The following is a 23,242-nucleotide window of genomic DNA, read 5'->3' as shown; positions in this document are numbered from 1 at the left end:
ACCTTAATAAGCCCACACACCCGTTACAATAACCACACCCGCTCTCCTGGGCCCACGCGCACCCACCTTCTGCCCTTCCCTAACCCAAACACAGTCTCTTACTCCCAGGCCCAATTTGGAGTTTCCCTTCTCAATTCATTCACAGTCCTTGTCACTGTTGATGTCGCTGTCACGCCCCCTGCTGCTGATCCTGTTGTTGTTCTCCTTAGTGTCTTCAGGTCCAGTTGTGTCATTGTTCCTTTCGTTCTCCCTGTCCACTTCCTTTCTTGGGGGGTGGTTTGAACAGCCTGTGCCATGTGTCTCTTTTTCAGATGTAGTTGGCTGCACCCTCTCCATCTTCTCCCACCGCTTTCTGGTAGTAGGACTGGAGTTTGCTCAGAAACATTTTAACACAGTCCGTTTGCTCAAGCTTAACGTGACTGTATATCAGAAGATTCCTACATTGCCACAGGGCACTCTTGATGCAGGACACAAACAGGTCAAAGCGGGTTGTCTGGGACCTCTGATGTTTCATCAGGTGTCCGTACAGCACCGCCTCCCTTGTCATCAACCTGATTCCTGTCACTTCCTCCAGGAACCGGCTTACCTTTTTCCACACTCCCTTGGCATAAGGGAAGAGCCAAAAGAGGTGGTTGATAGTCTCATTCACACCTTGGCAGCTTTCCCTGGAGCAGCTGGGTCTAGACTCTCATCTTGCTCTGTGCCTCCATGCCTTCACTGGGAGTGTGCCATGAGCTATGAGCCAGTTCAAGTCTGTGGTTTTTCCTTAGGTCTTTGTGGAAGATCTGGTCCTAGATGGTCAGCAGATATCATCAGGGAGGAGATTCATGGTCAATAGCCCATCTCTGTCTCTTACTGCCTTTTGTATCTTCCTGTGGTTTGGACATGGTATCTGGGGTTTCGTTCTGTAGCCTGTACTTGCTCCAGAAATCCTTCAGCACACTGTAGAACCAGGAGCGCTCCATGGTGCGCAGTCTCCCCCTGGCTAGAGCGTACACTCCCCACGGTCTCAGGAGGTGACCTGTAAAATACTTGACAAGACAGGCTGTTTTGGACTCTGGCCCAGTTGCCAGCTTGCAGATCCGGCTTGTGTACCATGCCCGCAGGAACAGGTGGATGTCTGGTATCTCCCTATCCCGGCCCGTTTCTCTTTGTATAGGGTCTTCCTTGCCATCTTCTCCATTCTGGATCCCTAGAAGAATACACACATGGCTCTCTGGATTCTGCAGGTGACACACTTGGGTGGGGGAAGATCAGTGTGGTGTACAGAAGCACTGGTAGCAACACCACCTTCATGAGTGCCATGTACCTCCCCCATGGAGAGGGAGTACACATACCATAGATACAATCGCTGCATCACTTTGACCTCATTCTCCCAGGCCATCCTTCCACTCAGCTCAGGGTCAAACTCCACCCCACGCATACAGACCCCCTCACAGGGGACTGAAACCCCCAGGGACTTCAGGTCCTCAAGCTCACCCACAGCCAGGCAGATGTGCTTGCTTATGTTAAGTTTGGCCCACCAGACTTCAGTTTCCACAAAAATCAGGCAATTGCAAATTCACTACAGTCCTAGTCATGTGACCCAACCCAGTTTTAGGTACTCCTCAGTATAGGGTGAGCCCTGCCAGTATGAAGTGAGCCTTGTCCATGTTGCATTTGGCAGTTTCCCTACTGGTGATCCCTTTTTGCTGAAGAGCAGCAGCCAGGAGCAGTAGAAAGAACCCTTTCAACTCTCGGCTGGTTGGACACTGGAGGTACAGTGGCCTTTTCCCCTGCAAATTAATCAATCTCTGACTCTATTATTAGCTAGTTTCTCTCCTCTTGTCTTTTTGTAAACCAGTCACCTCTACCCTGTTCTCTCCTTTGCATGTCTGATCTTAATATTATGGTTTGCTATTTTTGTGTAATGAAACTAAACAAAGAACTAGGTCTCTAAAATCAATGGTAATACTAAAATCAATGGTAATGAAGTAGGGGTTTAGGTTGTAGCCGTGTTGGTCTAAGGACATAGGCAGACAAGGTTCCTTCGGTGAATTTGATATCTTTTATTAGACCAACCCAAGTGTGTGGAGAGATTGATAATATTTGTGGGTTGGTTGCTGCTTGCAGTTTCATCAAGTCTGAGGTTGGAAGGTCGTAAGGTGTTGGTGTTGTTCCTCTGATGGTTGTTTTGTGGCTGGGGAGCTTGTTCTTGGAGTAATTTGTTCCATTTCTTCTTTTTATGTAGGATGAATGCTGTATATGTCTGGTAATGAAGTAAGCACTTATTACAAGCATGTCATGCTTGTTTCAATTCTTCCTATGCACAGTAGGAAAAGCTAGGATTTTATGGCTGCACCCTGGGCATTTTGAAGACCAGTCTGCTCTGCTTTTCACTGTGCTATGCTCTGGAAGATTGTGGGAGTTGTAGTCTTCCTGTGCAACTCTTGTTTTGTGAACTGCATTTCCCAGAAGTCTGTTTTGTGCAGCCAGCGTCATTTTTCTGGAGGTCAGTATTCCTGAGAGGTAGGCTTGCAAATGTTTACTCATTGTCCCCGGTCCCTGCTGATTTGGGGTTATGTGCTTAGTTTGGTGCTTGTTTTGTGGGTTATTACTGAAATAGGGTCTCGGAAATGCCAAACTCTAGTACTGAATTTTTCGGCAGAGTTAATTGTAGATTCAGCTCCTTTTTGCCTTAAGCCTGGTTTGCTCTTTCTCTTTGTGAATGTTGGGAATGTGGTAAATGTTAGTGGTAGAGGGGGGTTTTTTGTTTTCTTTTTTTTATACCCCTGGGGAAACACAGAACCCTAGTTTTAAGACTTGCTTATAGTTATATGGGTAATTATTTTCCTTTATATAGTGGGAAGTACTCAGATGCAAAATCACAATTTAAAATGAAACACCCTTTTTACAAGCAAACCTCTGTCTTCCTCTCCTTCCCTCTGTACTACCTGTCACTTTTTCATCTTTTACATCACTCACATTTATCCTTTTTTTAATTTTATGTATCCCAGGCCAAATTAGCCAAAACTAATTCCAAATCCAAGAGTCCAGAACCATAACTGGCCCGACTACCAGCAAACATCCTCCACCCACATCTGGGGCTTCAGATGTTTCCAAATCCTTTGGCAGGCATCCTACTTGCAAGCCCAAGCCCAGAGGCTTGGGGGTCAAATGCCCCTGATTTTTGCTGGCCCTTAGCCATAAGGCCCTCAGAGCAAGCTAGGGAGGAGACTCCCATTTCCATAAAGTGGGCTTAAAGCTGCTACACCTCAGCAGATACTGAACCACACCAGAAAAGCAATTCTCCCTGGGTGTGCTTTAGGAAAACTGCCTTCATGGACACAGATACATGGTATTTCCCCTGCCAGGTTAAGAACAGGCACTACGCTTGACCTGAGCCTTCAAGAACAGGGACTACATGTGATCTTAGCCTATCCTTCCTCTTTGTTTTTGCTACAAACCATCTGCTCTCACAAGTACTATACCACAACTCCCTGCCTCACAGCTCCCACCCTTCTAATGTTTAAAATGTTTCTGCACAAACCACTATCTTCTCTCACTGATCTGACTTCATCAGTACTTTTTAAAGGTACCTTCACTGCCTTCCATGCTCTTCCACTGTTTTTCTAGATCAAGCTCCTAGTCCTTGTCCTCAGAGCCCCACAAAGTTGCTCACCATCTTCCACCTATACTTCTACCTCTCCTTGCTCCTCTCTCATGTCTGGGTACCTTTTTTTGCTCATGTGCCTTTCTTCTCACAAGCCATTCATTGTGCCTGGAACAGTCTTATTCTCCTCATAGTACAGTCGACTATCCTCTCTTTATTCAAGTCTCTCCTGATAACATTTTTCCAGAGATGTCTTTCAATGATAATCTAGAAGAGAAAGGAATGGGAAAATTCAATCAATGAAAGCAGTTTAATTTAAATGGCATCAATTTAATTCAGCGGCCTTTGGGGAATACTAGTCACGGACAATTGACCTCTCAAAGGAAACTGTGAAGTATTTGGAAACCTGATCAACTTCTTTTAATTCCCCCCCAAAATTAAAACTCTCAAGAAAGAAAGTGCACGCATTTTTCTCACAAATCTTTGTTTATTAATTATAGTCTCCACTGATTAGATCTTATTTGATGAATTTCACAATTGTATATTGGGCCCAGCTTTGGGGCTGTAAAGGAAAGACAGATTTTGGAACAAAGTTAGGTTGATATTTTAGCATATGGATAGTTTTATTCTAATTCATTCGAGCACGAGGAGGGAGTGCTCTGGATCTGATTCCAGTCAGGCTCCAACAAAACTTGGCTGTATACTTTAGGGAACTGAACCCCCTGCCAGCCACTTCAGATGGCAATACAAGTTATACAACCAAGTACTTGTTTACACTCACAAGCCAGGTAATGAGATGTCTAGCTACTAATAGTTATATCTGTAGTTTCCTATAGACACAGTTAATTATAAGTGTAAAATTTTTACCAAAACCAGAGGCGATGTCTACAAAGAAATGCTGCATCCAAGAAATGCTATCCCTTAGAAGAGGCACATGCATGCGAGGAGGAGATTACTCAAGCTGAATGCGGTGTTTGCTGCTAGAATCAATCTTGTACCATAGTATTCTACAGCAAAAGGCTGATTTTTTAAAGGTATTGATGTGGGGCTCCATTTTGTATAGCAAGGTATTAAGTCCCAGACCCTTATCTAGGCACCTAACATTGGTTGAAATCAGTGCAAGTTAAATATCTAAATACCTCAAAGAACGGGAGCCAAGGTGGCTTAAGTGGCTAAGACCCATTTTCAAATGTGACTTAGGCACTTCCAATGAGATTTTCAAATGTGCCTTGACACTTCAGGCCCAGATTTTCAAAGGTACTTTGGTGCCTGCCTGCTTCTTTAGAGTTTAGGTACCTAAATCAACTGGCAGCGGCATCTTCAAAACTGCTGCACAGCCCCTACCTTACCCTGCAGGCACTTGAGTGCAACTGAGGTGCTTGGAGCCGTGCAAGCTCCAAAATGGGACTCTCGGACTAGGCAGAGAGTGGGGAGCTGAGTTAGTCTCTAGTCAGGAAGAAGGCAGCACAGGGCGGCACCTTCGAGACAATTTGGTTCAAAGAAGCATGAGCTTTCATACCATGTGATGAAGTAGGTTGTTGCCTACAAAAATTTGTGGCTTAAACTAAGCAAGGCAATACCTCCCTTCCCAGCTCCCTCCATCCTGCTCCAAGGGGCCTGCAGGCCTGAAGACCACAGCAGCCAGCTCCTGAGTGGCAGGAGGCTGAATGATGCCCGCCTGTATAAGGTGGCGTCATCCAACATGGGGCCTGGCTCCAGAGGCTGCATCCCTCCTGTAGCCTCACTTATCTGTGCCAAGGGCAGATTAATGCTGAGCTCACCTCGGAAAAAGGGAGCTGGGGCACAGAGATACGATACGTCTGTGCCTGTGCCTGGCTGCAGGCTCCTGTGTAAAGCCCTAAGCACCAGGCTACAGACAGATTTCTGAGGGACCATTAACACTTACACATTTTCTACTTTGGGTTCATGTCCTTCCTCTGATTCCCAGAGCCCTCAAGAGTGACCAGTCAAGTTCCCTGGCCCAGGCAGCTAACCCCTTCCACTGTTCTTCACACTGTTGGGGTTTTTTGGTCTTTTTGGGAGGTGGGGTGGGGTGGGAGAGTGGGGCAGTTAAATTCATGTTGTCAAATCAGTTCCAAATCCTATCAACTGAGCAGAGCTCAATAGCTCAAGTCTGTGTAGTGCTACCACTGGCAAATATCCTACCTCCCACTCCTCAGCCTAGAGCTTCAGATACTCCCAAATCCACAGCAGGCGTCCTACATGCAAGCGCCAAGCCCAGAGGCCTTGGAGTTCAGATGCCCCTTACTTTTGCTTGCCTCTAGCCAAAAAGGCTGAAGAAGCAAGCTAAAGGAAAAGCCCGAGAGCAATCCCCCATCACCACAGACTGCATAGCTGAGATCCTCCCATTGGGAGGCTATAGTAAACTCTCACAGGGCAGCCTGCCTGCCCTCAGTGCAATGGACAGGTCTCCACCCTCAACTACACCAAGTCATTCAAGGCAAGAAGAAGGGGATCTCCCCTGCCAGGTCAGTAAAACCACTTGGGCTGAAAACATAAAGATGGTATCACCACTGGGAAAGCCACCTGCTAAAGATCATGGTATCTCCACTTGTTCTTCCTGCTGTTCTTTACCAGTATGCCAGGGACTTCCAAGCGCATAAAAATCCCTTCAGAAACAAGCTGCATAAATTTCTCTCCTTGCATCTCTGCCGTCCCCTGGGCCAGTTAGCACCACTCCATGCTCAGCATCCCCTCCCATGCCCCAGCTCTGTGATGCTGCCCTCTCCAGAAAACCCTATCATGCTCCCCAGCCATTTCAAACCACCCCTACCTCCTCGCTGCCCTTTCTCTGCTTCTCTTCTGGGCGGGCTGGAAACCTCCTCCCTCTCTCCATCAGGCCCCTCCTCCTGGCACCCTCTGTCCTGCTGCAAAGGGCCTGCAGGCCAGCAGCCAGCTCCTGATGGGGAAGTGGCTGCGCAAAGCCTGCTACTGCCTGACTTCTGCCCTGCCTGCAGGGGAGGCACCCAACACAGGGCATGGCTCTGGGGGCAGTGTAGGCCATCTCACTTCTACAGCCTGCCCTGCACAGGCTCTGTACAAGGCCTGGGACTCTGCTCTCTCCTTCCCACAGGTGCCTCTGGAAGAAGGCCACCAGCAAGGTCTCTGTCTTGGAGAGATGACACAGCAGAGTGATTTTTCTTCTTTCTGCACATGAGAGACCAGGGTCAGGCAGGGCATCGTCCATGGTAAGCAGGGATGACAGGAGAGTTGCTCTGGCTCTTGGCGAGGGCTTTGTTCTGTGTGCACACTTCACCCTGACGCAGGGAGTGATCTGCACTGGGAGTCACACAGCAGTGATCCCTGCTGGGGACACAGCCAGGTTCCTACCCTGCCACCCCCGGCAGGACCGGGATGTTATACCTGACACCTCAGTGATTCTCTCCCCCAGTTCCTTAGTGCTGCCCTTGATGCCTTGCACATACACCAGAAAGCAAGGCTGTCTGCCTCAAATCCAGCCAGTCTAAAACAATGCCTTCATTCCGTTCACACCCTTCTCTTGTCTGGCTGTCTTGATAGAATGATCACAAAACGTTAAGAATGAGCTCCATAACTCTCCAAGGTTGCCCACCGCCAGAGGGGAATTAGCTGCCAGGTAAGGAGGAAACGTGAGGCTGTCTTGGTGAGATGAGACTAAGTCAGGAGTCCTGATCCTCATAAATGTCTCTGCACTGATTGTTGCATGACCATCTTTGCGGAGCGCAGCTTAATTTATTAACATTCTCATAATGTTTTGAGATTCTCTGCTGGAAGGCAAAATAAAAGGCCAAAGTGTCAGCAGCATCATTGGCTCCTCAGGGTATCCCATGAAAATGTAACCCTGTAATTAAGCTTGAACTACTTTCTTGTGTCCCAGGAAAACATGTTCTGTGCTGGAAGGGCAGCAGGAGGTTGCACAACTCTCAGGTTCCACCACAGCAGATCCTATTCTGTAGCCAAGACCTCTCCAAACCTGACTTTCGTGCCAGCCAGCTCTCCTCCAGATCCCACAGAAGTGGAGGAGCTGCAGCACTTCATTTCCCATTCCCAGAGGCTCTTTGTAATGACTGGAGCTGGAATCTCAACTGAATCGGGAATCCCTGACTATCGCTCGGAGGGAGTTGGACTTTATGCCAGGACAGATAGGCGGCCCATCCAGCACGCCCAGTTTGTTCACAGTGCCAGTGCCCGTCAGAGGTATTGGGCAAGGAACTTTGTAGGCTGGCCCAAGTTCTCCTCTCATCAGCCTAATGCAGCACACCTGGCCTTAAGGAATTGGGAGAGACTAGGGAAACTCCACTGGCTGGTGACCCAGAATGTGGATGCCCTGCATAGCAAGGCTGGAAGTCAGCAGATGACAGAGCTGCATGGATGCACACACAGGTACTCTATGGGGTTCAGGATGGCCTTGTTATGGGTGACAGGGTGGCTGATATGTGGGTGCAGTATTAATGTGAGCGGCAAATAAGGGAATAATGCAGATTTGCCCTGTTACCTCATGAAAGGGGTGGGAGCAAGAGCAGACCTCTTACTGACCTCTCTATGGACAGAATCCTTTTGCTCACACTGGGTGGTACTTTCAGGAGCATATTTATAGATTATATGAACACAATTCTCTATCATCCTTCGGGCCAGCCGAAGACTGAATCAGCTCTGCTCTTTGGCCAGACTTGTGGAGTCCATACTGGGACTTTTGGACTCGATACAGAAATAGCTGGGTGAGGTCCTTTCACCAGTAATATGCAGGATGTCAGATAGGATGAGCATAATGATCCATCCTGGCCTTAACATTTCTTAACCCTTGAATCCCAGGAGCCCAATGGAAATGAGCGCTTTGTGTTTCAGAGTTTTCTGCTTGGGTTGTGGAGATCAAACCCCCCGTTCTGAGCTTCAGGAACGCTTTGAAGCTATGAATCCCACATGGACAGCTGAAGGACATGGTGTGGCCCCTGATGGGGATGTCTTCCTCACAGAGGACCAGGTGCGTTATTTCCGTGTCCCAGCCTGCAGCAAATGTGGTGGGATCCTGAAGCCAGATGTGACATTCTTCGGGGATTCTGTGAGCCGTGAAAGAGTGGATTTGGTGCGCCAGCGCCTGGCTGAATCAGATTCTGTGCTGGTGGTAGGATCCTCTTTGCAGGTAATTGAGCAGCTCTCCCATGCTAAATTCCCATTTGTTGTTTGCTACTGTCTCCACAAGGGTTTCTGATCCATCATCTCTGGTCCCCTACCATCCCTGGTATCCTGGTTCACTGTCTCTCCAGAGCCTCCTTGTATTTTGCTGTTTTATTTCTGCAGTCTGACTTCACTGCATTCCCTTCAGGGTTCCTGCAAGCAGCTTCTCTGTGTTGGGGTTAAGTCTCTCCTATAGTATGGAGACCACTCATTACAGCCATGTGTGAAACACTAGGAGTGCTGGGGCCCCTTGAGTGTTACAAAATCCCTCTTACCCACCACCACACGTTTTCCTCTGGATTTTATGGTGTGGATTTTATTTCTCTCACTCACTAATACTATAGGAATGGTGGGATGAACTCTGTGAGAGTCAAGTACCTACATTCCATGGAGGATTTGGGCCTTTGTTTCTAGTATCAGTAGATCTCTGTGCTAGAGACTTGCTGGATGCTGATGTAAGAGTGGGTGCTCTACAGGTTCAGCTCATGTTGCCAGTTAACTCCTCATTAGCCTGTTGAAGAACATGGAGGAGTAGGAGGGAGTAGAAAGTCTTCACATGGTATACAGAAAAGCTTTGTTGACCACATCCCATCTTTGCTTCTCCATCTCTTTTGTCCTGTAGCCATCTCTTGCCTCTGCTGTTATCTATCCTGACTCTGGGCCTGTCATTAACCAGGATGTCTGAGGAACAGTTTAGGTGGTTACTTTCCAGAAAAAAGGTGTATTATAAAATGTTAAAATACACCTTAAGAGAAACTCGTCTGATGGGATAAAACCAAGCCTGCTTTGTTGTGATCCTCAGGGTTTCAGGAGCCCTGAATCAGTATCCTAAGCATGACCATAGTCTCTCAGGTTTATCATGGGACTTCACTTGCAGAACCAGTTGGGCAGAGCACATAGGCCATGCAGCTGAAAGCATTTGACCAAGCACCTGTGATAACCAGTAGCAACTGGCCAAGAGAATTATGCAACAACAGACTACAGGGGGAAGGTTTGTATTTATGTGCATTTTTTACAGCATTTAAATCCTTCCCCTATTTGGAGCTGAGGAGCTGATGCTTCCATCCTGTGTAGTTGGTGCTTGAATGAAGAACAATTTGTATGAACAGGCTGCATGGAACTATCCTGCTATCACCCCCTGGACAGCAGACCTGAGGAGTGGATTGGTACTTTCTTTTGCTCTTACTTCGTGCACTTCACTTTGCTTCCTTGTGTCCCTGCAGGTATACTCTGGTTACAGGTTTGCTCTTGCTGCCCATGAGAAGAAGCTCCCAATTGCAATACTGAACATTGGGCCCACAAGGTCAGATCATTTGGCATCCTTGAAACTGAATTCCCGCTGCGGGGAGTTGCTGCCTTTGATTGCCCTGCAGTGATCCAGGTTCCAAACCCCACAAGGGAGGCACCCACACTAACAAAACTAGGTAATTTTTGCATGGCGAGTAAACAGATTACAGCTTTGACTGTGAGATCCTGTAGCATGGTGGTCATTTCGCCCACTGAGCAGCAGAATGGTTCTAGTACAAATAGGCATCAACTTCTGAGCTGTCTTGGCAGGACAGACTGAGATCAGTGGACAAGAAAGATATACGAGTAACAGATGCCAACACCTGGTTGCATTGTTTCAGATCTAACTGACCTGATCCTGGTGGGACAGACTGGCTGCCAACAGTGAACTTCAGCTGAGGTGCTGAGCAAATACTATTCCTCTTGATTCTTTTCAGTTTGAGATTGTTTGGTACCAGGCTTCTTGTGTGCTAGATTTCACTCTTTTTAGTTTTATGGTCCCTTGGAGTTTCAGTCAGACTGTTACTCTAACAAGGTTGTCAGCTGAAAGCCTTTACAGGAGTAGCAGGAGAATCCCAGAGTAGTTGGTCAGCACAGTGATTAACCTTTGCATCAAGATTCTTTTTACAATGTCTTACCCAGGTCCCTTGAGCCACAGTGACTTTTAGTGGCAAAGCAGACACTGCCCCATGGGACTGAGAACAGCTAATCAGGATCCTGATTTTTAATGTGTCAAATTCCCTCTATAAAGTAGATTCTGGACCTACATCCCTGCAGGTTCCATTGACCCAGCATATCTTAAGAAGAGATATTTCAACCCAAGAGAGGTCAGAGGTGACACCAAAGGTGCATTCCTTGATGGCCCAGCAGGGGGCAGCAAGCATTTACACATTTCTGTCTGATGGGTTTCCTGCACTGAGCCCAATCTCCAATGGGAAATCTTCTCCTTTGCTTCTCCATGTAGACTGTGCCTCTGCCCTGCATTCTTTGGAAAGTGCATCTTTTGTGTATCAAAACCCCAACAATTTTCTTACAATTGTCACCTGGAGGAAGGTGGGAGAAGGACAGTTTAGTGAAAGGATATGACGGATTGGAAAGGGGTTGTGGGTGTTTGGCAGGTGGGGAACATAAAGTCAGTAGGTGAGAGAGGAGGGCCTGGGAAAACGTTATGAACCAGTTTTTCTGTTCTCTCTTAATTGGGAGGAATATCTAAGGGGAAAGATTCTCTTTCATTAGAGAAGTTGAACTAAACCTGCTAAAAGTAGCTGCTTTCCAGAGACAGATGACTTTGAAGGGCAGGTGACCAGACTAACATATCTCTTCCTGCCAGCAGGGAGTGGGCTGGGCATGTCTGGGCCAGAAGGGGACGCTCTCCAATTCAGCAACTACATTCACATATTTTTTTAAATAAAAGGGCTGGGATGCTGCTAGAGTTTCACTGAATCAATCTGACAAGAACTGCTTCTAATTTAAGTCCATCTCCTTCAGTATGCACTTTGGAGGGAATATGATTCAGTGGGTAATTACATTAAAAGAATCTTTTACAAGATTGGTGTTGCTGGCTTTGGAATTTCTCCTTCTCATGAGTCAGTCAAGTGCAAAGCTGTTTCATATCCCATTTCAGGAATTCAGGCTACAATTATAAACACTACATGAAGTAAGAGAGAAGGATAATGGTATCTGTGCAAGAGACCACCCTAAGCAGAGAGCCTCCTGCCTACACAGACCAGTGCAAGATATCCTTGCCCCTAATAATAGCCTCCTATTGTGAGAAGAGCTGCCTCTGTTAAACAAACACTTGTCAGTCTCTCATTATAACATACTTCACTGTGGTTAGATTAGAAGGTAGGAATACTTGCAAGTTAGTTCTAGGGATTGCACTTGGAATGCAGATTAAAATGGCCTGTTCCTATCTTGTAGGGTAGAGTTTCCCATGTTAATGTGTAATGTTTTGAAAAGAATAACCACTGGAGATGAGCAAGGTTGCTGGGATCACTCACTGAAAGAGCATAGCCTCTCTACGTAGCAAAAATGGTGGAGGGCTGTCTTTAAGATACAGAGTCTTTTCCTGCTCAGGCATGGATTCAAATCTAGCCCAGGACAATCACAGTTAAAAACCATATGTTTGATACTATTTAGACACTTCGGCTGCCAACGTACATTCCTGGACAGGAGCTGGACTTAAAACACCTCACCGTCACATGTATTAAGCACCTGCATATTTAAAAATGGCTGCAGGATGCTTTATCAAAATCTCATTTTAGTTAAGGTTTAGATAAAGTCCCCCCACGGCCATTTTTAAACATATGGGGGCTTATGCACATTATGGTGAGGCCACACTGGAGCGTTCTAATTAGAATGTAAACCAGAATGTGTATAGGCAGCCTTACCTCCCAAGGAATTCAAATCCCTTTGTGACTAATAGAATATGGGAGATCCTGCTATACATGCCATGGAAGCAAGGTATTTGATGTATAAGGTGGAGGGGGGCTCATACTTTGCAATGAGTTGTGGATATCCTTGCTGCCTGGGGGTAGAGAAAGCTCACAGGTAACAGGCTACAGATAGAATAATAGAATTGTCCTGCTTGCCAAAGCTTCCCAAGCCGTTCACATAGAGTTTCTCTTATTTCAGGGCTAAGACTTCTACACAGCAGCATCCTCCATGCAACCAAGTACCTTGCATGGAATTTTTATTCAAGTAGCAGTTTTCCACACAGGAAGAGACCCTTATGTCCCTTTTGGAAGAGAGCCTGAGCCAGGTTTCTCATTATCCATGTAATCTCCAATGCCCAGTATGGGCATGTTAAAAACAGAGGCTGCAGATTTTGTGCCAGAAAGGCCTGCTTTTTGAGAAAATGTGGGACTGTTGCCAAGAGGCCTAGAATAAGAAAACATTCCCAGCGAAGACCCCCTGAAAGAAGAATCCATCCTCCTGCCCCGAACCTGCCTCTCATTCATTACAACTATGAGTATCTACAAGCACAGTCAAAGCACTCCTTAGAGTAATGATAAATAAGGCAAAGCTACACCAGCCCTCCAATGGTTTACATTATATACATGCACATATACAGGAACAGTGAAAAGTATATGTCTCTGGGTGCGCGACTAATTCAAAGCAATAAACTCCGGAACTTATTGCACCAGAGTTTATTGCTCCCAGGTGCACTGTTTGATTTGTATCCAGGCCCACAGCAAGTTGAGCTGGGTCAGAGTAGCCCCATCTGGTAGAGGGTTTGGGGGCTCAGCCTGCCATCCTGGGGCTGCTCTGACCCAGCTCAACATGCTGTTGGGAGCTGGCCAGAGCATTAGGGTGCTCTAGCGCAGGGCTAGCTGGCAGGCAGCCCCCTCACTGAAGCACCTTCATGGCCCAGCCAGCTGTATCAGTGTCTACATGTGCAGAGCTGTGAAGTAAAAAACTGCAGTTTTTTAGCTTACTCCAGTCTTATAGCCCATCACATGTAGACACTGAGATGTTTACTGCAGATCTAATTAGTCTACTCTGCAGTAAATATCTTGTGCAGACGTGCCCCCTGAAAGCAAAACTCACTATGTAATATTACTCTATACAAACATTTTTTTAAAATATATTTTGGAAATTTTTTTGTGTTCCAGGTCAAATTAGACAGATCAGTTCTGAATCCTTTGAATTGTTGAAAAAACATGTGGCCCTGCTACCAGCAAGTATCCAAGTATAAATTAGAGTGCCTTAGGAAACTTGTATATTTCCTACCAGGGCTGTGTGTCTCCTCTCTGTGCAGCCAGCCTGCAGGCAAGGGAGGGGGAGCAGGTATGCAGTGATCAAGGGTGGGGATTACCCCCCACCCTCCATTAAGAGAAGGTTGCCAGTGCCCCATGGCACCAGCAGAGAGGGGGCACAACCACCAAGCTGCCTTCACACTGCCCCCTGACATCAGGGAATGAACCCTGGCTGGTTCTTTGCATCCAGCTGGCAGAGGAGGGTAAAGCAGGCAGAGGGGCAGCAATTGAGCTGGCTGGTTTCTTAGCCTTTGCCAGTGCAGGGAGGCACTCAGTCCCCACCACCAAACACTGAACATCTGTTAGCTTTGATGACACTAACTTTAAGCACTTTGTGTAAAGCACAAACATATTACACCATGATCGAGGTGACCTTCTTTAACTTTTGTAAGCAGTCCATGCAACCCACAGAGAGAACACAGGTATCAGCCGTGACATGGTGGGTAACTGTCATAAGACCTACCTTAAGAAGGTGGTGTGCCTCATCTTATTGATGTGATTGCCAGTCTGGAGGGAGGTGTAGAGGCCCCAGGGTTCAGCACTATAGGATGCACATCAATCATACTGTTGGAAGACATGGAGTTCAGTAAAGGAGATGACCTGTTGTTTAGCTGGGTTCAATAAGAACAAGGGAACTTGAGGGGAGGGGAGATGTAAAAATTCTATAGGAGGCAAAATAGAAGAACCTTGCACCGAAGACCTGGCAGCAGGAGGAGCAGCATTACAGGCCTGGAGTATATCAAATGGATATTCAAGTCATACTGGACAGGCACCTCCTCTCCTTCCATCACAGGTTCACTTTCTAGCCCCCCTGTCAGCAAGGAGGAAAGAGACATATCCCCTAACAACCTTGTGTTGTTACCTTTCCAGACCTGACCTTCCGCAGTGCATCAGACCCTCACACCTTTTCTGGTTCATTGTTGACACACCAGCCCAGTGATACTTCAGGTCATTTTTTGAAGCTGTCGCTCCATTCAGCTATCAGAAATAAAAGCACTCATTAGAGAGCACCACAAGAACTGTTTCTTTACAAGTCGGCTTGCTAAACCAACCCCCAGCACTGCTGTCTCTTCCCTTTCAGCCACTCCAGCATGGGAGAAGCTGCTGAGGCTGGGCTGAAGGAGCCATGAGCTCCATAAATGATTATTCCTGCCTTTGTTCCCAGAGCATCTCTGCTGGGAAGGGTGAGGTTGGAGCAGCAGAGAGAGATTTGGCTCTGACTCTGGTCAGTGGTGCCTATGTGAATGTCTACTATCAGACTTGCCCCACCTTAGAAAGGCCTGCAACCCCACATAACATGCTTCAGTATCGAGACTCCAGGATTTGTCTGTCTGGAAGATATGGAAAGATTGGAATCCCCAGGAACACATGAGCAGAAGAGCCAGGTACAAACCTGCTTGTTCATAAGTTGTGGGAAAGGGTCAAAGACTCGGCATGGTGACCTTGGGAGCAGAAGCAAATTGCAACGTGCTTGTGTGGAGGGGACAGAAACCTCACACCAGAGCCTGATGCTTCCCAGCTGTGTGCCTTGGACATCACACTTCCACAGCCATTGCAGCAAGGAAGAAAAACCATCAGAGCATTTCTAACCCACAGCTGTAAGGTCTCTGCCAACATTGCACAGTTCAGAGAGGCAGGCTGGGCAGATTATGGCTATTTGTATTTTGGGTCTAATTAGAAATCAAGCCCTCCCAGTTCAGTGGTGGTAGATGGAGCCTTTCACTTCTATGTGACTTGGTCCATTGCAGCCCAGATCAGTGGTGACTTAAACCAGCCCTTGGGAGCTTTTTGTGGTCTACATTAATTAAATGCCTCAGGTATGAGTTGGTGGATGTCCATATCACCACAGCTGCCTGTTGGCTGTCTCAGCCAAGAGACTTTGGAAACTGAACTTCTTCACCCCAAGCTTCTGTCCTTCCAGACCAGGGAGATACACTGGGAGATGGAGAATCTGTTAACAGAGGACTTCAACTTATGCCCTTGCCAACCTAACATTTTTCATCCTACATACATTTGGCGAGGATTTTTTTCTTTTAAAATGCCAAATTGCTCCTGGCTCAAAGAGTCTCCCTCTGAAAGGGAAAGAAACTAGTCTTTTGGATGCTCCTGGTGAACATCCATACTCAAAGCAAAACAGCTTTACTTTCAGATTTGTTTGGTTTCAATTTAATGTAGTGACACTCCTCTTGATAATTAAAATTCACAGGGAAACATCAACACTGTTTATCCACCAGTCCTACTGCCTGCAGCTCAGCTGCTGCTGGGACCTTTTCTCTTGGCAAGAATCCCAAGCTAGATGTATACATGCACCCTTGCACACGTCACTCTGCAGTCTGTATGCCCTGAGCCCCTAGAAAGACAGGAGAGTAAGTGGTATGAAGGACAACCGGAAGCTCTTATTTTGCCAGTCCAATATTAAACCACAGGGCAGCCAATGACATTTCATAAGGGTACAGATATTTAAAAAAAATACCCAGCCCCAGTATTTTGCTGCACCATTGAAATTTATTGTAGATTAGAGGGCATCATTTCCAAAAGACTACAGGCGAGATGTCCACAACATGGCAAGATTCAGTCTCACTGTGGCAGGGTCAGGGGAGATGCATGTGACTGGGCACTCCCTGGACCAGTATTGGCCAAGGGATGTCGCTGCCTCTGGTGTCTGCTTGCCTGCCATGACTTGATGTTGAGTTCATGATTACAGAACAGGCAGTTCATCATAATGGCATGTAGTCCCTTTATAGGTAGGATACATGCTTAAGAGTTACAGTTGAAACACAGTTTAAAATTAGGGCCTGTCTCCTTAAGGGCTGGTCAGACTTGCAAGTGCGATCGCCTTGTGTGTCTGAGCAGGGCACCCTACGCCCCCTCCACAGTCCACCAGATTTACAACAGAAACAGACACAGCAAAAGAGCAGGACTATTTGCACTCCTCAATCTGGCAGTGTTGCAGCCTAGCAGCTTCTCTCTCTTCTTCCCCCTCCTCCCTTCTGGTCTCCACAGCTGCTGCTTATCTCCCTCCCGGAGCCCCAGCAGCCAGTCTCCTGGATTCTTCACCCCCTGACAGTCAGCGGACCCTTAGGTAAGTGTATTCCCCTGGGGCTTCCCTTAGTTCTACTCCAGGCCAGGTTTTCTTTCCCACCTGGCAGACAGCAGTCTCTCTGTTCCTCACTGGGAATGGAGCGGGGGAGGGAACCTTTTGGTCCCTTACTCTGTTACACCCACCCTGATCAAGGGGAGCGGAAAGCCCCACAGCAAAGTTTTGGACTGAAAAGAAAACATCCCGCAAGCTGGGATCCATCTGTTGTGTCTTGCCTGCCCCCAGTTCCCTTGAAATGGTTATGCTGACATAGGTTAGGAAGTGAAAAATTTGAGTAGCTGCTTTAGTCCTTCAACAGTTTCCTAAATCTGTTCTCCCACCCCAAAGAGGGGTGACTGGCTTTTCCAGTGACACACCAATGATACCTGTGGTGTGAGTTGGGCCAGAATAGCTGGGTGCAGCACAGAGAAGATGTCACCGTACATGCTGCACAGCACATGAGGTGAAACTGGGTGGAACACTTGAGTCCCTGCTCCAGAGAACTCATAGTCTAGTACTAGCTGCTGCCAGGGGGGAGGCAGTGCCCCATTCCCCCATAAGCCTTTTAGGAGAAATCAGTTTATGACCCTCACTTGCTTATCATTTGGCATGATGGGGCCTGTTGTGTTTAATGATTGACGTTGGTGTCGCTGCAGAAAACCAACACAATGGCTGCAGTCAGGCTTCTTGTCCCTGTCCTCATCGGCCTGTGTGCATATTATTTCTACAGCCAAGAAACTTTATCTGCAGGTAAGTAAAGCTGGAGAGACTCCAGGAAATTTACATTCTAGGTACACTCCAGAGGTTGGGGCTGACTCCCCACTATGGATCTATGGGTCAGATCCTATGCTGCATGCCAAAATCTCAGCTGAAATCTGGACATAGGTAAATCTTCTTTCATGGCATTTTCACAGTTTCATATAGAGGGAAAAAATAACCCCTGTTTAGTGACTGTTGTCTGTGGTCAAATGGAATAAAGTAACATTCTAAAACTCAGTTTGATCTAGGGTAATTGTCTCTTAAATGAAAATTTAAAATGGAAAATGAAAGCAAAAGGTATTAGCGTAAAACAAAACAAAACAAAAAAAGCAGGGGATCGGTTGGTGGCTCAGTCTAGTGATGACCTTAGGAACAAAGGACAAGCAAAAGACTTTGCTAAGGAAAAGTAAGCTCATGGCTGCAACAAGCAGATTTCCCTCAATGTCAAAGGACGGACTAATTTCTTGTTCAGCAAGATGGAGGGGTCTGAGATAACTCTGTTCCAGAGGATGGAGAACCTGACCAGAAGGGAAGTGAGAACATCTCTCTTTCTAAAAGAAAAAACGGGGGACCAGAGTTTTGGTGTTTGCCTTGAGCTGCCTCTGGGGACTGGGAACTGTCACAGAAGTGATAGATTTGGAAAACCCTTTCTGTATTTTTTTAATAATATATTCCATATTCCAGGTCAAATTAGCCAAGTCATTTCCAAATCTTATTAACTGAGTAGAATTCAGTCATTCCAAAAACCATATTGATTAAGCAGACAGAACACAATTGTTCCAAACACCATGCATGGTGCTACAACTGGCAAGCATCCTTCATCCAAGACCCATCACCCTGGGACTTCAGATGCTCACAGATCCATTGGCAGGCATCCTTCTTGCAGGCCAGTGTCAGGCAAAACCAGGAAGGCAGGGGGATGTGATAGCCTGTGGAAAAGTCTCCCAAGGAAAGTGCTTGAAAGCCTGCCACTTTGGCATTTAAAGTTAGCCTTAACTGGACTCCAGTAGACATACCTTATTCTGCACTGGCCACAGAACAGAATGAGGCAATGGGTCCTTCCCCTCCTAATTTGTCCAATTACACAGAAGACCAATGGCCCCTAGAACATCCAAGGGGCTACTACTACCCAGTTTTCAAAGATTTTTGTTAGCACTCAGTACTTTGCAAAGTGACACTTTTGACCCCTCTTGGAGGAGGAAAGCACCACTCCACCCATTTTACATACAAGGAGGCCCTTTTTCTCTTCCTTTTGTGAGACTTAGAGAATCAGGACTCAATGCTGAATGTTCTGGGGTTCTGCAAACTGCTATGACAGCACCAATGTTCACAGTACTGAGAAGGGAGCAAATTCCTGATGAGTCTCTTAAACCTCCAGATATGGTGCAAGGGAAGCGTGTGCTGGTCACAGGTTCAAGCACTGGGATTGGGGAACAAATAGCCTACGAGTTTGCCCGGATGGGAGCCCACCTGATCATCACCGCTCGGAGGGAGAAGCAGCTCAAGGAGGTGAGAACCCCAAGGGAATGCAACCCAAAGTGGGGGAAGAAACAGAACCTCTGGGTTCCTTTTAAACATCATTTTCCATCCCACCACCAAAGGGCACCGGAGTGGCTACCCCATTAGAAACGATAGCCTCCCTAGGATCTGTGTGTGTACACTTAAGCCCAGGATCTGGCCTTGAGCATACTGCTGTAGACCATCACCTCTTTGCTCTCTTGCCCAGTGTAACTCCTCATATACAGTTAGTTCTTCCTTGGCATGTTAAATGAGCTCCAGCCTCATCCTTGACCAGGGTCCAACTAAAGCAAATGGCTGCATGCCATTTGCATGCCCCTGTGCCACAGAACAGCTGCTATGTGTAGCCTGCAGCAGCACCAAGTCCTCTGACCTTAGCTGTGCTGAAGGCTGCTCTTTTCTCTCCAGGTGGCAAAGAAGTGCTTGGAACTGGGGGCGAGTTCTGCCAGGTATGTTGTGGCTGACATGAACAACTTGAGTTCAGCCCAGGAAGTCATTGAAGAAGCTGGAAGCAAACTAGGTATGCTTTCCAGGTTCATAGCAAAATGCAACTGTCCTCTGAAAAAATGGGAAGTGGGACCTGTCTTGGGTTACTGACACCTGCCCTCTGCATTGCCTTTTCCTGAAACACTTCTCCCTCGCACAAGGGAGGCTGAGGCATCGAGAGGACAGGCTGGTGTCTTGAAGAATAGAGAGAATACTGTATCCCAACCATCCTGACCCCAAAACAGATTCATATGCTCCCTCTGAATCTTTGTTTCCTTTTCTTTTCCAGGAGGCCTTGACTACCTAGTTTTGAACCACGTTGGAGGACTTGACTCATTTGGTCCATTTCAGGGAGATATGACAGAAGTGACCAGCTCCATGACTGTCAACTTTTTGAGCTACGTCCAGCTGACTGCTTCAGCCATGACTATGCTGAAGGAGTCTCAGGGCAGTATCATTGTCATCTCCTCCATGAGTGGTAAGGAAAGCTGCTCTCTGCCAGTGGATTACCTAATCTGTACTACTCTAAGTCAAGCTGGCTCCATGCCTAACCATACTAGGGAGATCATTGTTTCTACTTCACAGGAAATACTATTCTCTTTTCCTGCCTGTCCCAGGGGCTTTCAGTTCCAGGGAAGCTCTGTTAACTCCTTGGTGACTAAGGAGGCATCATTGCAACTCTTCTCTAAATTAGTCTTCCAAATGCTCTTTACAAACTGATCTAGAACTGTTCACTGGGGTTTCTCACCTACCAATGAAATGCAGCCATCTCTGCTGGGATAGTCAGAGTAGTGTACATCATAGCAAAATGCCACCAAACAACTCATCAACACTGCTGACCACAGCATCAGACCCCTTGGGCAGCCTTCTCCCGGGTGCTAACATGGTCCAGGTCTCATAAGCTATGAGGTCTCACAGAAGCCCAGTAAGAGCTGGTGGAACTGGCCCATCTTGTAACAGGAAACCTTTTTCACTTAGTTCATCAGATATGAAACAGAAAAATAATTTGAATAGTATTTACATGGAGATATGCAGGAGAGACTCCAGTTTGTTCTCAACTGCCTAACCTTGCCAATAACACTTTCTGAATTAATCATTTTCTTGGAAAAACAGTCTCTTTTCTATTGCTTTGACTTGCAGGTCGCATTGGAGACCCATTTGCCCTCTCGTACAGTGCAGCTAAGTTTGCTCTGGAAGGATTCTACAGCTCACTACGCAGGGAGCTGAACCTTCAGCAGATCAATCTCTCAGTCACAATTGCTGTGCTGGGATATATTGACACAGGTAAAAGAATAATATGCCGTAACTTCTTTTCTGGACAGATGTACAGCCATTAGCGTATAATAAGTAATGCAGGAGGGAAATAATATAATTCCAGGGCCAAGGGCAAGAGAATGTATAAGGAATATATAGGAGGTCAAAAGATGTATTGAAAGAAGTTTTAGGATTAGTGCAAAGTCTCAAGAGCTGCCTCCTGTAGCTCAGCCACTTGCTCCACATTCCTCTTTACTCTGGGGAAAGGACAGAAGAGAGATCACCCTATGATAATTGTTCCCTTTACTTCAGAAAATGCTGTGAATGCTTTTGCTGACAAAATAACGATGACAGCGAATCCCAAGGAGGAGTGTGCCCAGGAAGTGGTGCGGGCTGGTGTGCTACGACACCGGGAGGTTGTCTATCCTTACTGGAGCCTCCAGCCTTTGCTGCTGCTGAGAGACTGGATGCCAGGCCTGGTAGAAAAGCTGCTGGACCAATTCTATATTCTGGAGAATATCATCTAAGGTTCAGGGCATTGCATGTCCAAAAGGATGGAAATAAAAGGAAAATATGGCAAGACATTAAGAGGCTGGAATTCAGTCTCTGGACACAATCCTTTCAAACGGGATACAGTTATTGGCAGAGCTCAGATTTCTCCAGTCGGCCCCAAAATATAGCCCAGGCTGGGCAGAGTGGTCAGACTCAGCTGTACCGTTCACTCATGTATATAGCATCTGAGCACCCTGTCATGTAGAGCTTCTTTTCTAGCTGGAGTGTAACTCCCCAGCCCAACCTGAGGCACGTCATTGTCAAAAATCTTAACCTACAGTCCCATGCATGAGAAGCTAAAGTAGGGCTACAAGGTGTTGTCCCCTGCCCATGGGCTGTCCTTTCACTACTATTCTGACTAGGTAGTTCACAACTGGCAGTGATTAAGGCTTCTGTGTAGGCCTGAGGACTCCTGACTGATAATCAGATCAGAGTAAAGAGGGAAGAAATTCCCTCTCCCCTCTGTTTTTCTCTCTCTCTCCCTCTCTCTTCCCTTCTCTTGCACACACAACCTGTATACCTGCAGCTCCTATAACCACATGTCTCTGGAGCAGGGGTGGACAAAGTCCAGCCCACTGGCTGGATCGGGCCCACGGCAGACTCCATTTCCTGGTAGCCCTTGGTGCAGCATCTCTTTCTGGCTGCTGCTGCTGGACCCAGCCCCACTGCCTGGGCACCCTGGCTTATGCACCCCACACACACACCCCTAGGGGTGGGACCTGCACGGGCAGGGCATGTGGCCAGGTAGCTGGGATGAGGCTGCAGCTGGAAGAGAGACAGGCAGGCAGGGCCAGGAGACGCTGTAGCTGGAAGACAGACCATGAGAACTTTGGGGGGAAGAAGGAGGTGAGGCTGGGGCAGAGCCAAGACCCACAGCCAACGTGGCCCTGCTTTGTCACTACCCCAAAATCCTGGCCCCAGAGAAGCTCCCCACCCAGCTATGCACCCTCCCTGCATGGCTCCTGCCCAGCTGGTCTCCATGCAGAAATCTGCTCTGAAGTGTACTGGGCTAGAGATGTCAATCCAAGTAGAAGCATGTTAATTAATCAACAAAATACTCAATATTTCTACATATTTGTGTTCTCAAGATTTTGAAGTGATCTGCAAACCAAGCACCTAAAAAATGCCTAAACAGGAGCCAGCTTTGGGGTAAGAGGGTGGTGGATGGGCATGTCTCTAGTGGGTTATGGAATAGAGAAGATCCCACACAATTTACTGATTTGTTTTGATGCACTGGCTGGGGGAGTAGTTAGTTGATTGCACGATTTCACAGTGATTACACACTTAATTCATACAATACAATTTTATTTTAAAATTCTTTGCTACGCATATAACACTGCTTAGCTTTAAGAAATACCACAAACATTAAGAACACAATAACTACATATATCAGAAACAATGCTCCGAATGCACTTCCTTCCCAAACAATGCTATAAGAATTAGTATTACAAAAACAACTACAATTACAACTAAAAGTTAAATTTGAATCAATACTATTATTTTCATAATATACTTACAATCTTAGAATTCCGAGAAGCCAAACACCTAAATATGGTTTCATTCCTCAGTAGTACAATTTAATGGGTTGGCCTCAGTAGTACGGTTCAGTGGGCTCGCCTCAGCAGTACGATTCAATGGGCTGGCCTCAGCAGTGATAAGACTAAGTCCCCTTCCTTCAGTCCCTTTCGGGCGCTCTGCAGCTTCAGCGTGAACTAAGAGATTCGTGTTCATGGAGAGGGTGGTTCAGGTGATCAGTCTGATCCGGTCTACACTTGCGATTCT

The 23,242-nt window shown here is 46.9% G+C and overlaps 2 protein-coding genes across 7 annotated transcripts; both read left to right on the top strand.

Annotated features, from left to right (window-relative positions):
* Window positions 1–2,457: 2,457 nt before the first annotated feature.
* SIRT4 (sirtuin 4) lies at window positions 2,458–16,894 on the top strand. 6 transcript variants are annotated; one of them, XM_059713538.1, is made up of 6 exons: window positions 2,458–2,508; window positions 6,687–6,801; window positions 7,470–7,975; window positions 8,438–8,732; window positions 9,991–10,191; window positions 12,689–16,894. In XM_059713538.1, exons 2-5 carry the CDS (start codon window positions 6,799–6,801, stop codon window positions 10,141–10,143), a joined length of 957 nt encoding a protein of 318 aa, XP_059569521.1. In that variant the 5' UTR covers window positions 2,458–2,508; window positions 6,687–6,798; the 3' UTR covers window positions 10,144–10,191; window positions 12,689–16,894. The 6 variants fall into 6 exon arrangements, with proteins under 6 accessions (XP_059569521.1, XP_059569522.1, XP_059569518.1 ...); XM_059713539.1 differs by lacking the exon at window positions 12,689–16,894 and adding an exon at window positions 10,396–11,603; XM_059713535.1 differs by lacking the exon at window positions 12,689–16,894 and having other exon boundaries at window positions 9,991–11,603.
* LOC102558516 (hydroxysteroid 11-beta-dehydrogenase 1-like protein A) lies at window positions 16,727–21,492 on the top strand. Its single transcript, XM_059713541.1, has 7 exons — window positions 16,727–16,894; window positions 17,548–17,641; window positions 19,029–19,159; window positions 19,577–19,688; window positions 19,944–20,132; window positions 20,795–20,938; window positions 21,221–21,492. Exons 2-7 carry the CDS (start codon window positions 17,560–17,562, stop codon window positions 21,433–21,435), a joined length of 873 nt encoding a protein of 290 aa, XP_059569524.1. The 5' UTR covers window positions 16,727–16,894; window positions 17,548–17,559; the 3' UTR covers window positions 21,436–21,492.
* The last annotated feature ends 1,750 nt before the right edge of the window (window positions 21,493–23,242 follow it).

The sequence above is a fragment of the Alligator mississippiensis genome, chromosome 10, assembly GCF_030867095.1.
Source record: "Alligator mississippiensis isolate rAllMis1 chromosome 10, rAllMis1, whole genome shotgun sequence".
NCBI classification, from domain to species: Eukaryota; Metazoa; Chordata; order Crocodylia; family Alligatoridae; genus Alligator; species Alligator mississippiensis.
The sequence above is the reverse complement of the archived record's forward strand: the minus strand, read 5'-3'. Positions and strand labels throughout refer to the sequence as shown.